The 15382-nt window shown below is 35.3% G+C and overlaps 1 protein-coding gene across 4 annotated transcripts; it reads right to left on the bottom strand.

Annotated features, from left to right (window-relative positions):
* Positions 1-793: 793 nt before the first annotated feature.
* Positions 794-9076, bottom strand: LOC149227394 (protein CHUP1, chloroplastic-like). Of its 4 annotated transcripts, none has more exons than XM_089375494.1 (10): positions 8915-9076; positions 8601-8720; positions 8343-8447; positions 5678-6748; positions 3642-5036; positions 3373-3504; positions 2917-3098; positions 2494-2605; positions 1238-1381; positions 794-1141 (listed from the first exon to the last, which is right to left on the bottom strand). In XM_089375494.1, exons 4-10 carry the CDS (start codon positions 6608-6610, stop codon positions 1025-1027), a joined length of 3015 nt encoding a protein of 1004 aa, XP_089231620.1. In that variant the 5' UTR covers positions 6611-6748; positions 8343-8447; positions 8601-8720; positions 8915-9076; the 3' UTR covers positions 794-1024. The 4 variants fall into 4 exon arrangements, with proteins under 4 accessions (XP_089231620.1, XP_089231618.1, XP_089231619.1 ...); XM_089375492.1 differs by having other exon boundaries at positions 8575-8720; XM_089375493.1 differs by having other exon boundaries at positions 8575-8720; positions 8881-9076.
* Positions 9077-15382: the final 6306 nt, after the last annotated feature.

Here is a 15382-nt window from a genome sequence, read left to right on the forward strand (position 1 = left end):
TTTTTTAAATGTACCTAACAAACCCAACGTGGAAAAAGTGGAGACACTACATCATAAAAATACCAAAATAAGTACATGTCATAGTTGGGAAATTGAGGAGAGAAATCCACTGAACCAGAATTAAAATTAAACCATAAACCAGAAACTTGGTGAAAAAAATTGCCATGCCAAGTTCACGATAATTTAGAGATTTCATTTAAGATGCTTTAACACCATGAGAAGCAATAAGCATTCTTTAGAGGTAATAAAGGCTTTGGAGAATTTCTTGAAACAAAAGAGCAATGATCCTAATGAGAATTTTGCCAGCCCACATCATTACAAGAATTTTTAGATGCATAAAAGAAAAGGTTTCCAGCTATTCATTACTTGTCATATATATCATTTGTATGATTTGAAATTGGAGTATGTAAGTTTTTTTCGCAAAAAGATGCAATCTTTGATTGTGGGTATCCACAAGAATCATGAGATATATAGCAGGTATTTTAGTCCCACGCGAGCTAGGCCATGGTGATGTTTTCAGGTACTATCAGGTTCTGGTCTGGTGGATGCTATTTAGCATTCCCATTCTTAGAATGGAAACCCTTTTCACGGTAAGATAAAGTCTGTTTTTCGATTTAGCTATGATTCTATTCTTTGCATTACCATGGCTCCACTTCAACGTCGGGAACTGTCAAACTGGACCAAAGCACTCCTTATAATGGAAACATTACATTCGAGGAACATAACGACTTCAATTCAGTGTTCCCTTAGGGATAATGAAGAGCCAAGTTGAACAGTAATTATCAACGTCTTGCAAGTTGAAACAAATTATATTCTTGTATAAGATAAAAATGGTGTATGTACATAAGATGTTGAGAACAAAAATGATACCACCTGGTTGAAGCTTTCAGTTTCCTAGATTTTCACTGCAGAAGGGTGAGGCAGGCTTATCTTCCATATATACCATGGGAGACATAATCTTACAAAAAATAAATGTATTTGGAAGGGAAAAATTACAAGCAGCCCATGAGTATATTTTGCAAGGTTACTGAGCTGGTAAACCTGCATACTGTTGTTCTTGTGATATTTTGTGGTGGCTATGGGCATTTTTTCTCAACTCCTCAAATGCATGCATACTTTCAGCATCAAATCCTCCTGCAAACTGCAACCCAAGATATAGCAGGTTTTAAAACCTCGGCTTTCATACATGAATTATTGAAGTTTCAGCCAACATTGCAAAAGATGCAAGCAAACTTACCTGATGTACTCTGAAAGCAAACCGCACACCCTGCAGCAGCAAAAACTCCCGTTCAGGCTCTTTTTCTGAACATCCCATTGACTCAAGCTCTATGGCTACCCTTTCCATGTGTTTCTTTGCTAACTTCACAGAAGCAAACTTAATCTGTACTCAAGGAGGAAAATGTATCATCACCCAACCAAAGGCAATGTATAAATCAAAATCAAGGAGAAAACATATGATCGCCCACACAAAGCAACATAAAATCAAGAATAAAAAGTAACCAGGTATAACAGCAAGCAGCCATCAAGTTTAAATCTTTAAAATCATGTAACTATCAGGAATGAATCAAATGATGTGATCTAAATATCAATTTGAACCCAAATGTTTAAGTGCCTCGTTACAAAAACACTTTAATATCCGACATGAGTGAGGTCAATAATCTTGTGATGCTTCGAAAGAATCAAACTGTTGAGAAAATAAGGCAAAGTTTCTCAAGGCTAATCATCAAACCCATATGACACAGCATAGTACAACACGCTAGAATTTTTCAATGTGTGAAAGTTATTTCTGTAAAGGCTTCCATGTTTACGCAGAACACTTATTTCTCGGTAATTTTATTTGCATTCAGATCCCCCCTCTTTTGAGACCAACCTAAGCAAGAGAATGATTCCCTCAAAGGTTTAAAGACTTGTGTGGACCATTTGTTCTCAACAATGCCAGTTTTGGAGGGAAGAGCCGAATGAAACTCAGATCAATAATTGCATGATATCACAAATAGGGCTAATAGCCTTGAAGCATTTATAATTAGGGCATTAAAGCAATCCACATCTATGCATACAACATCGCATATGAGTAAAAGTGATTATGAATTTAATTCTGAGATTTGCAGCCATGTATACGAGGGGAATTGCATTCATATTTAATCTCCAAATCGAAGTATCATGAATTTATTGTGCCTGCCAAATCAACATCTTTTGCCATTGTTGTGCTTGATCTATTGCTAAGGTTGATTCATAGAAAATATAGTCTGTGAATACTAAAGTACAAATCATTGCAATCTTGAAAACCTACAAACGAAGTTAACAAACAAATTTTAGCCAGGAAAATGTCCATGATTTAATCACAAACATTTGGTGTTGTCTTTCAGTGCACAACAGAATGTTAACACCATTTCAACTCAATTGCATTGTAATTGTATCAAGTAGTCAAAACAACAATAGGCATCCTCAGCATGACCAGTGTAGATGCCTCAAGTTCAAATTCCAGAATGTTACCTTACTGATAATTCCATTATCAAGCATCCAATCAGTCGGAATCTGAAATTCTTTGTAGCGAGCCATTGCCATATCTTTCATTCTCAGGAGCTTATAGACACTCTGTTCACACCTGCCAGAAATTTGAAAGAATGAGATTTAGTACATTTATTTTCAAAGAGTCGTCATAGATACTAGTTCAATCTTAACGCCTAAGCACTTGATACTTTAAAACAATAAACTAGCGACAAAGGTTTGAACTTATTCATATCAAGGTCTGTTGAATTTAAATATGTATTACTGTTGTGTCGAGCATATTACAATAGTACAAAAGAGAAATTGCCCAAAAAAGCATTTCCTTGCTGTAATGGCAAAAATTAGGCAAACACCAATTGAGAGTTAAGAGAATCATAGTTCTACTTTCTGAGTATATTTGTTTCTCACTTTTCCAGTAAAGCCAGCGCCTTTTTCAAAGCAGCTGCACAAGGCTGACGGAGATCACATTCATATGATGAAACTTCACATTCCAACTTTTTCAAATCTCGATATCCAAAGGCAGCTTCTCGCATTGCATCAGCTTTCCTCTCAGGCCAGTCAAAATGTTTCAGCACTGCTCTCTCATCAACCTGCAGAAAAAGGTAACAATTAGCATAAAAAGATAACTCAAATGCCAATGTACAATTTCACGATGTATTCATGAATCATGAAAGGACTATACTCATGCAGTTGTCATAATAGGGCTGTCCACCAGCTTAGTAACAAGAATATATGCATGAAATGCAATGCAGTGCACCTCCAATAATGTAGAGCTGATCTTGTTATGTGGATGTTACAATAAACAAAAGGAAACACCACTTCCTTCAACTTCCAGAGAGGCTTGTCAAAGTAAAGAATTCTTACCAGAAAGGATAGCTCATCATCAAGCCACTTGACAAAAGATACAACATCTTCAATGTTAGTGTACATTGCTCTTCTGACTTCCCTTATCAAGGATCGAACAAAATCACCTTGGGTTTCCACATCTGCTTTTATCTGCATAGCCCCAAATTTATAAACATGGAAAATGAACAAAACAAAATTTAGCCTAAAACATCAGTTGTTAGTCTTTAATCCACAGATAAAGTACCTATGGAAAACATGGGAAAATTGAAATAGAGGTAAATACTTACAGCTAGTAAATGTGATGAACGGTTCTCAATTTCTCCAATCATGCTGCTACGAGCATTTGCCACGTCTGGCACATCCACAACTGCATTTCCCGAAGAATCCTTCTTACAATCCCGCTTCATCAATGATTGATAGAACTCAACCACTTGTGGGGCTCGCTGCATTATATTAGCACCAGATGTCGAAAACTTAGGACGAGGGGGAGGAGGTGGGGGTGCTACTGCTGCTGCTGCTCCATCTTTAATTCCCCGCTGTGTAGTTGGTGGGGGTGGCGGTGGGGGTGGAGGCGGAGGTGGAGGGGGTATTAGGGCCACACTAGCGGGACCCTTCTGAAGGCCACTGGCTGCATCAGAATTTTCTGAAGGTTTGGGAGGGGGCTTGGGTATTCTTAATGCTCTCTTTTCAACTTCCGCCTGTGTCATTTGAGTCACCTCAGGTTGCTTGGACACTGATGATGACTTTTCGACCTTACCCTGGTCATCTTTCTGAGGAACTCCTTGCTCATCTTTTGGATGAACTCCCCGCTCATCTTTCTGAGGAGCTCCCTGCTCATCCTTCTGAACAATCAGTTTGTGTCTATCCTTGAATGCAGGGTACTTATCGTCTAAATCTCCAGAAAACGATTTTGATAAAACCTGGAAAGACACTGCTACATCATTTGTGTGCTCAGATGATTTAGCGTTTGAGACAAGAGGCTTATGTAAATCCTCAAGTTGGTTAGACTTTACAGGCTGGGAATCTGTCGAATCAAAAGAATAAACTCTAGAATTGGTAGGTTTAAAACTATCTACAACTTCTCTCTTGTTTCGCATTATCAGGTGTTCCATTGACTCCTTTGATCCACTGATAGAATGCCTTCGCCTGGGACTCGTTCTCTCCAACTGACCCTTCTCAGAGTTCTTCTCAGAAAGATAGTCACCATGTAATATTTGCCAATCATCACTACTTTTAGCCCACTTCTTTAGTTTGCGAAACAGACTAGACTTCTTTGATGAACTAATCCGTGCTGGAAAGTTTTCCATTGACAAGTCATCGTACTCTGCAGCTTCAGATGTGTTCGATGAATAAGAGGACAAGCTCTCTGAATCATTATCTGACTGGCGTTTTCGTTGAGGTCCTGAATGCTCAAACACTGCATATTCCAGCATAAGCTGTTTAGCAATATCCTGTGATTTTGGACTCAAACTATCCTTAAGGTCCACTGCCGACATCTTTCCAGGGGTTGTATCTGAATTTCGAAGTTCATAACGCAAACATGAGTTAACCCAACGTAAATAAACGAGTTCCTCAACCTCACTGAATCGGTTCATTTGCAAGCCCTCAACTTGCTTGCAGAGATTTTCATTTGTGTGCCTTAGTACAGATGCCTCAGCTTCAACCTTTGCCACCATATCACTCTGCACAAAGTGGTTAAGTAGTTATCTATTAGAAAATTGAAATATCTAGAAAGCGTAATGAATATTCATCTGTTACTAACTGCATTAAATCTAGAATTATGCATCTAGAATTTTAAAATTTATGCTGAAATTCTAGAAAATCCCATTGAGATGGTGAATATATACTGCAATCCCTTGGTTAATGATTAGGCAATAACATTTTCCTAATCGAAGTTAGCATTTAATATGCACAATGGAGTTCAAGTCGTTACTAAATTTTATGGTGACCAGAACTAAATCTACTCATTTGAAGTAAACATGTAAACAAAACCCCATAGCAAGAATTTTCAATGATATTATTTTGTTGATATTTATGATTTTTTATGAAATTTCATTATTTTCAGCATGCTAGGTGAAGCACAGAGATGTACATCCTTAACTTTCCAGTATATTATATGATGTACACTCTCTAGATAATTTCTAGGACTAAATTTTAACCAAGACCATTTAGAGAGCATGGTGATCACTGTAATATTAACCCTATGTACTCATACTGGAATCGACTTTCAAATGAATAGCATAAGGTGCAAAAACCACTTGTATGTGTGTGTATATATATTTATATATTTGAATAAAATGCAAGGCAATGTGAAGCAGCAAACCTCATTGAGCTTTCCAAGAGCATTAATTTGTGATTCTGCTGCAGCAAGCTTGCTTGCCAGGTCTCTCTTCTGGTGCTGAAGTTCCATGTTAGAGCGGCGCAGTTTCATAACTTCAACTTCTAATACTTTTAATCTTTTTTCTGTATTTGTGAGACATTGCTGGAGTATTTCTTCCTTGGCCTGACTAGACTCTGCGAGAATTTGATCTTGAAGTTCTTTTATTTTGGCCCTTGCTTCCTCTATCTCCTTCGTTAACACTGGATAATGGATCAATTCTTCCGACATTTTCCTTTTTTCTGCTTCCAACTGCCCTATCCTCTGACTAAAATTCTCAGATTCAATCTTCTTCATCTTAAGCTCATTTTCCAACTGCGGAAGTTTATTCACAGTTTCTTGTAGCTGTTTACATGCAACAAGTTCAGTTTGAAGCTTTGCTTCTCTTTCGTGCAATTCCTGCACTAATGTCCTCAGCTGACTTAACTCTATTAATTCAGATGGTCGTGGATGTACTTGAGCAGCTTTGGGAACTCTGGGGAAATCTGCCATCAGAGAGCGCTTTGCACGAGGATAACTCTCATTGGCAGAAAACTTTGAGCTCTGTCGACAGCTAGCTACTGATTGTTTATTATTCGTCAAAACTAAGTCCTCAGGGATGTCCAGATAGGGAACTGGAGGGCCATTCTGGACACCAATTGCAGCTTCCACTTTGCCAAACACCAAGGAAGTATGATCACCTTTCTTGTTCATTTCATTTGGCTTTAGTCTGCTTTTCTTATCTTTTGTTGATCCACTGGTAGTTTGAGACACCAGTACACCATTTTCCCTCGGTTTCAGAGCAGTGCTACCATTCCTACTTCCAAACCTTGTAGCATAGTTTTGATCTGACAATTTTGAATTTGCCCTTGGCTTAGTGTCACCCAGCTCTTCCTTCATCTTGAGATCTTGAAATTCAACCGTTATCACCTGAACTGGATTTCACTACCCCTGTGAACGCAAGTGCCAAACAGAGCAGACTGACCCTCTAGAAGATAAGTCCTTGACCCATGGAGACTAGCCAGTTCTGACTTCTATCTGCATCAAAGAAGAGACATCAGGAACCAAAATCTGGACTCAGAAGATCATTCTCTGATATTACATGCTTCAATGGAAAGTAATCAAATAATATTCAAGTACCTCATCATTATATGCACAGAATTCAGAATGTTCAAAACTGAAACAAAAGTGGCATTCTTGAGATAGACATGGAACACAGAAGTGATTCTAATCAGCAATGAACATGCAAGTTGTGCAACAAAGAAATAGTTGAGAGCAAAGAGCCAACAATACTACACTGCCCTGTCTACAATCGTAAGCATGACAATCAGTCACAATAGCACTCGTTAGCATCTGCTTTAGAAAGAAAGACTAACAATTGGGCAGTCAAGTAACAAGGATGATAGCTCAGAGAACTATACTGGGTTTAAAATGACCCTCACATTTGCAAGGTCTGAAAGAAGCATTAAGGAAGAATGTCCACTTACTCATATGGAGAAGGAAAAGCATGTATAAATGTTACAAAAAAACTGAAATTCAAATAGTTTTCCATCAAATGAACCAATGCATATAACTCAAGACCAACTATCAGGTGGATATGGGCTCTTAAACAAAATGTCAGGCCAGGGAATTTGGCAAGGTACCAACATCATTGGTAGAAAATCCAACACAGCAAAGATTAGCATTGCTTTTTAAAACTGAGTTTTGTTTCCAAAATGCAAACCCACATAACACATTAGATAAAAACAATGATCAAGAAAAACTTGAAAACGAAAGAAAATGAAGAGTGAACAAATAAGTGTATACAGTGTAAAAATAAAATTAGAAAAAATAGCATTAGTTCTGTAAAAGCAAGTAACAATCAGAAAAAAGAGCACTGGTGATGAAACAAAAGTGGAATCCTTGAGATAGACACAGAACACAAAAGTGCTTCTACTGAGGAATGAACACGCAAGTTATGAGACAGAGAAATAGTTGAGAACATAAAGCCCACAATACTACACTGCCCTGTCTACAAGCACGGCAATCAATGACCATAGCAGTCGTTAGCATCAACAATTTGGGCAGTCAAGTAACAGGGATGATAACTCAGAGAACTACACTGGTTGTAAAATGACAGTCACATTTGAAAGGTCTGACTGAGCATTAAGGAAGAATGTCCACTTGTCTTGGAGAAGAGAAAGCATGTACAAATATTAGAACTGAAATTCAAATACTTGTCCATCAAATGAGCAGATTCATGGAACTCAAGACCAACTGTCCTGTGGATATGGCCTTTTAACAAAAAGGCCGGACCAGGGCATGGAACTCAAGACCATCCTAAGGATTTGGGCTTTTAACCAAAATACCGGACCAGGTTATTTGGCAAGATACCAACATCATAGGTAGAAATTTGACCCAGCAGAAATTAACATCATTTTTCAAAACTGAGCTCTGTTTTTAAAATGAAAATACACTAACCACATACAAACAATGGCGAAGAAAAGCTTTAAAATAAAAGTAAAAGAAAATGAAGAATGAATATATAAGTGTAAACAGCCAAAAAGTACGGTCAGAAAAAATAGCTCTGGTACTGTAAAAACAAATAACGCAGACAGCTTAACAGAGAACATTGGCACAGCAGAACAGCTACCTGGCTTGTGCACAGACCAATTCCCCGACACAATCCAAACCATCCAGTGTCCTCCCAATTCCATGAACGGCATCTATATACCCAAACTGACATGAACCCATTTACCTATTTTCAAGTAAAACAATACCCAAATCGAATAAGCACAACATGTTAAAGTTCTATACACTAAATCCAATTCAATGCCACAGAAAATATCAAAAAATAAGTACAAAAGCAATTCAGCCACAGGAACCTGATAAATGCAAATTTAAGAATCACCGTCAGGATTTGCAGCGGTCGCTGTTGAATAGGCTCAGAGTATTCCCACATCACAGCTGCAAACCGGGCACGTGATACCGGGTTCGAAACCCGTGACTAGCAGCTAGGCGAGGCCATGGGCTGTGACAAAAGAAACCCACAAGCAGTTTCAGAATACAAGACTGAGATTGTCTATTTACAGTCCATGAAGTGCAAATACATGTGTGACAGGAACCAGCAAGCGCTATTAAAGAGTAAAGCCCAAGTTGTACAAAGGCCAGTTGAGGATGCAGAAATAGACCTTGAGAAAAAGCTTACAGAAGCTAAAACCATACCAGTGGTCAATGTCTACTCTGTAAGCCCAAAAGCTGACTTAAGTCATTCAAAAATAAGAATCCCACACCAGCCCAGGTTTCATGACTGAAAGCAACAGCAACAGCATATAGAGTATGAAAGCTTAGTCTCAGAATGCTGAGTGGAAGGAGCCGTTGCAGCGCAAATTCAAAATAAAATAAATACCTTTATTGCTCATATCTGACCGGATTTTTTTTTCATGTGAGTACAGGACTGTATTGATTGCAGGGACATTAAATTTCATGTATTCGAATCTCATATATATAATGATATTTAATTATGGGTATTTTTAATTTTCTAATGGGTTGACTCAAATGGCATTCAATTCCTAAATTCAAAATGTATTCGAATCTCATATATATAAAATCATATTTAATTATGGGTATTTACTTGAAATTAGGAGTAGATTTAATTAATTTTCTAATGTGTTGATTCAAATGTCACTCAATTCCTAAATTCAAACTGTGATTAACGGCGGGGTGTTCGAGTTAGTGACTGAATGGCCATGAAAAAAAGGGCAGCGTACTCGGAATTTGTCCGGTAACTGTGCACGCCCGTGCGATTTAACAGTTGTTTATGGGTTTGAAAATGAAAGCTTCTATTTATCGTGATTTGAGTCGTTTTAGTTTTTATGTTAACAGAATATTTGAGATGTCTTGTGATTAAAATAGTGAAATATTTATGTGAACAAAATAGTGAAATATTTATCATCAATTTTATAACGTATATTTTATTAGTATTATTATATTAATTAAATGTGGTTTTTTTTTAATTAATGATATTGATTTATATTGTAAAATTGATTTTATTTGGTGAAGAATATTTGATTCATATTGTAAAATTAATGATAAGGAAACATGTTAACGACTTAAGATCCAAAAATATTTAGCAGGAGTGAAAACTTGCTCTCTTACGGATTACTAGCAGATTATTCCAAGTGGGGTGGTTTTCCTTGAATAAAGGTGATGAGCCAGCCTACATGAGCAATTAGCAACTTAGCAACTAGAGATGGTGATGGTTGTCCTCACTGCTAGTTTGACAACTAAAACATCTAGCAAGAGCGAAAACCTGCCCCCTTACGGACTACCAGCAGATTATTCCAAGTGGGGTGGTTTTCTTTGAATAAGGGTGATGAGCCAACCTACATTCGTAGTTAGCAACTTAGCAACTAGAGATGGTGATGGTTTGTCCTCACCGCTAGTTTGACAAATGAGTTATTGTTTGTAACCGTCATCAAAATTGAATTTTTTCTCAGCCAAAATAAAAAATTTTAAAAATCTAAAAATAGAAAAGAAAAATTAAATGACTATACAAAACATTTAAATAATGTCTGCTCATAAAAAAATTGCGAGTGAACAAATTGGATCCTTCTCTACTCATGTTAGATGTGTCTTTAAGATAGATCTATGTTATATCTGTCTTTAAGATGGATCTATGCTGGTGATAGGTTTTCCCACTTGTTAGAAAAAGTAAATATAGATGTACAAAGATGTCAATGGGAAAATGAATTAATAGATATCAAGACCAATAATAATTTTGTAATCATATTTAAATTTAATTAATAAGCACGTAAAAACTTTATATTGTATTTATATTTAAAATATAACAAGGTTCTTAATCATGGATATTCATCCCACTTTACCATGAATATTATTAATTTGTAAAAAGTTTTGTTACAATACTATGGACAAATACCATGGATTATCAATACCACATGCTCAAAAACCATAACTCTTTTCACAATTATAAATATTTTATTTTAATTTTATTTAACAACATTTTTTTATTAAATCTTTAAGGATATTTTTTTTAGATATATCTAAACCCTCTACCCTCACTCCTACTAAATATTTCGTGGATATTTCATAGAAATTAAATCAAGGTTTTAATAAATTTAAAAATGAGAATACTTTTACCCAGATCGGGGTGTGTGCATGTGGTTGGGACAGCCTGCGGAAAGTAATGAAGCGTACCTACGATTTATGTACCATCTCCCCCCACACGCTCAAAGCGATGGGTGCGGTGGCCCTTGACATGAGTGCATGCAAGGGTGGTGGGAAAGGTGGCAGAGAAGATGGTGGAGGGGCAAGATTTATAGGAGCAAAGGGCAAACAGGTGGGTAATGCTAGTGAGTTTGCTTGCGGACGAAGGAGTTGGTGTAAGGGAAAGGGAGGGCATTAACATCCTCGGTATCAAGCTTGGAGACGGCCTACAATCATTTACGGGTATGTTTCTTGGCTCTTCTCCTCCTTTGCAATGACGACCTAGTTGGGTTTCTGCTAGGGGGAGAGGGGGAAAATTAGGAATGTTAATTGGGAGGTTGAGAAATGCTGGGGGAAATGGAGGTGGTGACTAGTTGCATTGGCTTGGTTTTGCATCTATGTATTGCACTTGCCAAGTCTCGCCTCTGCCTTTTGTTGTCTTGGCCTTGTGTTGTTTCGCATTGGGACAGCACGCCTAGGGTTGAGTGGGGTTGGTTGAAGGGGTCAGGTAGGTAGAGGATATGAATCTGACATTGAGGGAAGTGGGGGTCAGTTACTACGTTGTATATGAGCTTGGCCCCGCTACCGAAACCACTGCAATTGTTGGGGTACTGTGAGAAATTCTTGTGGTAAAAGAATTGCTAGGGCCCTTGAGTGGGAAGTCTGGTATGAAAATGACAGTGGCCTTGCTCTAGTTTACTGGGAAGAGGGGAAAGGGTTTGCAATTCATGGACGGTAACATGTCAGTATGAGTTTGGGCTCACTTGCATGGCCTTAGCAAGGAATGCCAACTTGACTGCGTATGGGAGGCACTAGGGGTGGAGGTGTGAGATGACATAAGGGAATTGGAGACTGGCCCCTTCTGGGGACTGGATCTCTGTCCATTATGGCTTTGGTACTAATAGTAAAAGGAAAAGGGAGGAGCATGGGGAGGCAGATTGCACCGATAATTCAATTCAGGGAAGCAACCAATGCCATAATATGTCAAATTGTTTTCGGTTAACAAATTATTGTTGTGAATAGGTTTCGGGCATCTTTGACATGGTTCAGCCCGCGAAAGGTCGCGGACATGGAAGACGGGGTCGGAAGTCCAGAAAGGATAAGGACCTGAGCACGTTTGAGCCCCACAGAGGGAGGAAATCGGTAGAATACCTTATTAGTGAAGTTGTTGAGGCATATCGCGAGGGCACGGATGATAGCATCTGGAATTTGTTAGAGGAATGGGAAGAGGAAATTAAGCAGGGCAGTGAGAATGAGGAGGATATGGAAAATTGGAGGATCCTTGTCCCGAATCCTAGGAACACCAGAGGTAGAATAACACAATTTAAGCAGACCCTATACCTCTACTGGCTGATGAAAAGCCTGTTGGGCAAGGCTATGGAACATATCTCGGTGGGTATGGCGGTTTCTCTCTAAGGTATGCCGAGCCACAAACAAGATCTGTAGAAAATTCAATTCCAACTCCATAAGCAAAATATTAGGCTGGACAGAATTGAAACACATATTCCATGCATCTTGGAACTCTCTAAGATGCCTGGAGCAACTGTTAAGGACCCCGCGCCAGTCGAATCGGCCTCGGAGGAGCAGAAGGGCTAGTCTTTCTCCCATGTTTACTTTTGTTTTATATGCGGATAACATTTACTTTTCGTCGTACAAGTAGATGTATAGATAGAAATATAAAGTATGGTCATGAAACAAAGACATATATAGCTTGGCTAAAGAGATTGAAACTTTATTGTTTTTGGATGGCTTATAATGCATATAGGTGGCCAACAAACTTGGTTTCCCATTAGGCAAGTTGAGGCCACCTAACCAATCTATGTGGTGTAAATTTGCCTATGATGGAATAGAAAATGAAAGGTTGTGCCAAGCTTAACAAAATCAAAAACAAAATGAGAATACTTTTATATATGAAAGTGGAATTTGTATATAGATCAGCTTAAATTTGTTAACTGAGATCTACCAAACACTCCGAGAAAGATCAAATCTCTTGAAGTGAAGTGAAAAGAGATTTGATCCTTCTATGGGTAGATCTAGAGTTAAGATGGATCTAGGTTGGTTTTAAGATTAATGATATTGATTCTTACTAAGTTATTTACTATTGCTAATTTGTATGGTAATATGAAAAAGTAGATATAGATTTACAGGATGTTATTTGTTATATGATAATTTGCATAGTGATTTGATAATTGTATTAAACAAATGTGAAAAGGTAAAAATGGATTTAGAGATACAAGTCAGTTAATATTTAAAATTCTATTTGTTAATGTAAAGAAAACAACACGAATATACTACCTTATCTTCTTTTTAACCATTTAAAAAAAAAAAACTACTAATGTTCAATAAAAGAAACACCTATCAACATAATTATATATTTTAATAAATGTTATAAAGAAAACACTTACCAATATAATTATATATTTTAACAAGAGCTACATAGTCGCTAGTACATGTTGTTTAGCTTAAATATAGCTTAATTAAACTAAAACACAATAGGCATAAAGATTTCATCACAAAAAAAAACAACTATATTGTTGAATGTTATCACCAAAAATTAAAAAATGTTATTAACTAATGTTGTTATATATTTTTTTATATATATTTATGTGTTTTATTTTTTATTAATGTATCTAATTTTTTATAATTAAATTTAATAAATGTTTTTAATATAATAATAAGTCTTCTTAAATTGAAAAAAAAAAAAAAAAAAGTTATGAAAATAAAAAAAATAGAAAAAAGAAAAATCAGAAACCTCAATAAAAAAAATATGAAAGTTGTTTTGATCGTTTTGATATAAAAACACGAAGATGGGTGCCCCATGAAAGTGATGACTTGCATAATGATGGAGGTATAGTGTTTTTTTGTTGATTGTGGGGCGCCATTAGTTGGTCTCTGTTTGGCTTTGATGAGGCGGATGACATGCCCAATGTAGAATGTGGGGGTGCATTATCTTGATCTATGGAAAATGAAATAAGGTGGCCTGGGATAGTAACATGGTTAGAAAAAAGTGAATAAGAAAAGAATGGGGCTAATTTTCAAGTTATGTAAGTGAAATGGCTGGCGGGCTGGAGTAGATGGGCATGGATTTCCATCTTTATCATTCTATTCTTGTGTATATTTTTTTTTGGCGAAAAATTTCTCTTATGTAATTTTTACGGAAAAACTTTGCTTAAAAATCAGAAAGTTAAATAAAAATTAAATAAATTAAGAACAAAAAATTGGTAACTAATAGAAATAGAAGTTACTAAACAACCCATAATAAAACCTTAACCAATCACGTTACAAATAAATAGATTTAAATAATAATAATAAAATATCAAAAATTAAACTCTCAATGTTAAACTATGGATAAGCAACATAAATTTTTGGTCAAAAACAAATTAATACACAGTGAATTTAATAAATTATAGTTAAATTTACATTAAATTTTATTTTTAATATATATAATTATAATATAATTTTAAAATTATAGTTAAATTATACATTAAATTTATTTTTCATATATATATAAGTATTCTCTACTTAATAGATAAAATGATTTTTAATTTAAAATGTAGCAATATAACTTTTTGTAAGATAGTGATTTTTTATGGTTTAAAATATATAAATAGATTAACACTTTAAAATATAAACATTTATTTTTACAAATTAAATAATATAAATTTATGATTTTTAAAAATATTTACTATATTTTGAATAAAAATAACCATTACCAATTTAATATATATAAAAATGTAAAAAATTAAATGTTATAACATATATATTTTTAAAATATATATAATAAATATAAATTTAATTAATATTTAATAAGATGATGATAATGGTGGTGGTTAACGTTCACTGAGACCAAACTTTAATCTATCAGACCTAAAGAAACAAATTATTTAGTTTGATTTAAGATTTTATTCCTATGCTCAAAAAGTTTGGGAAGAAACCTCCCGAGCTCACTATAATTTATTAAATAATATAGTAGTTTTAATAAAATATAACTAATAACGTATATTTATTAAATAATATAATATTTTTTAATATAATAATATTAGTGTAATATTTAATGAGATATAATTGGAACCTATATTTATTATAATGTATTTTTAAAATGATTAATGTTTAACGGTACAATATTTAATGACATATAAATTATAATATATATTTATTAAATATTATAAGGTGTCATTTTAAAATAGGACAATATCAACTTAATATTCGATAAAATATATTTGTAAAGTATATTTTATTGAATGTTATAACTTATTTTATTTAATAAAATTGATTTTTATAGAGAATCAATAGAAATATCTACGTAATTTGTTTTATATTATTAGAAATATATATAGATTATAGATTTGATAAGCTGGAGTTATTTATGCCGAAGTAAAATATGGATAATAGAACTTTGTGGAGATTGTCTGTTTATGAAAGGGAAATTAGACAATCTTCCTCAAAACTTTGAGTCTGAATGTTAAA

The sequence above is a fragment of the Pinus tabuliformis genome, chromosome J (assembly GCF_031772625.1).
Source record: "Pinus tabuliformis cultivar Carrire ecotype Pingquan chromosome J, CPIR1, whole genome shotgun sequence".
NCBI classification, from domain to species: Eukaryota; Viridiplantae; Streptophyta; class Pinopsida; order Pinales; family Pinaceae; genus Pinus; species Pinus tabuliformis.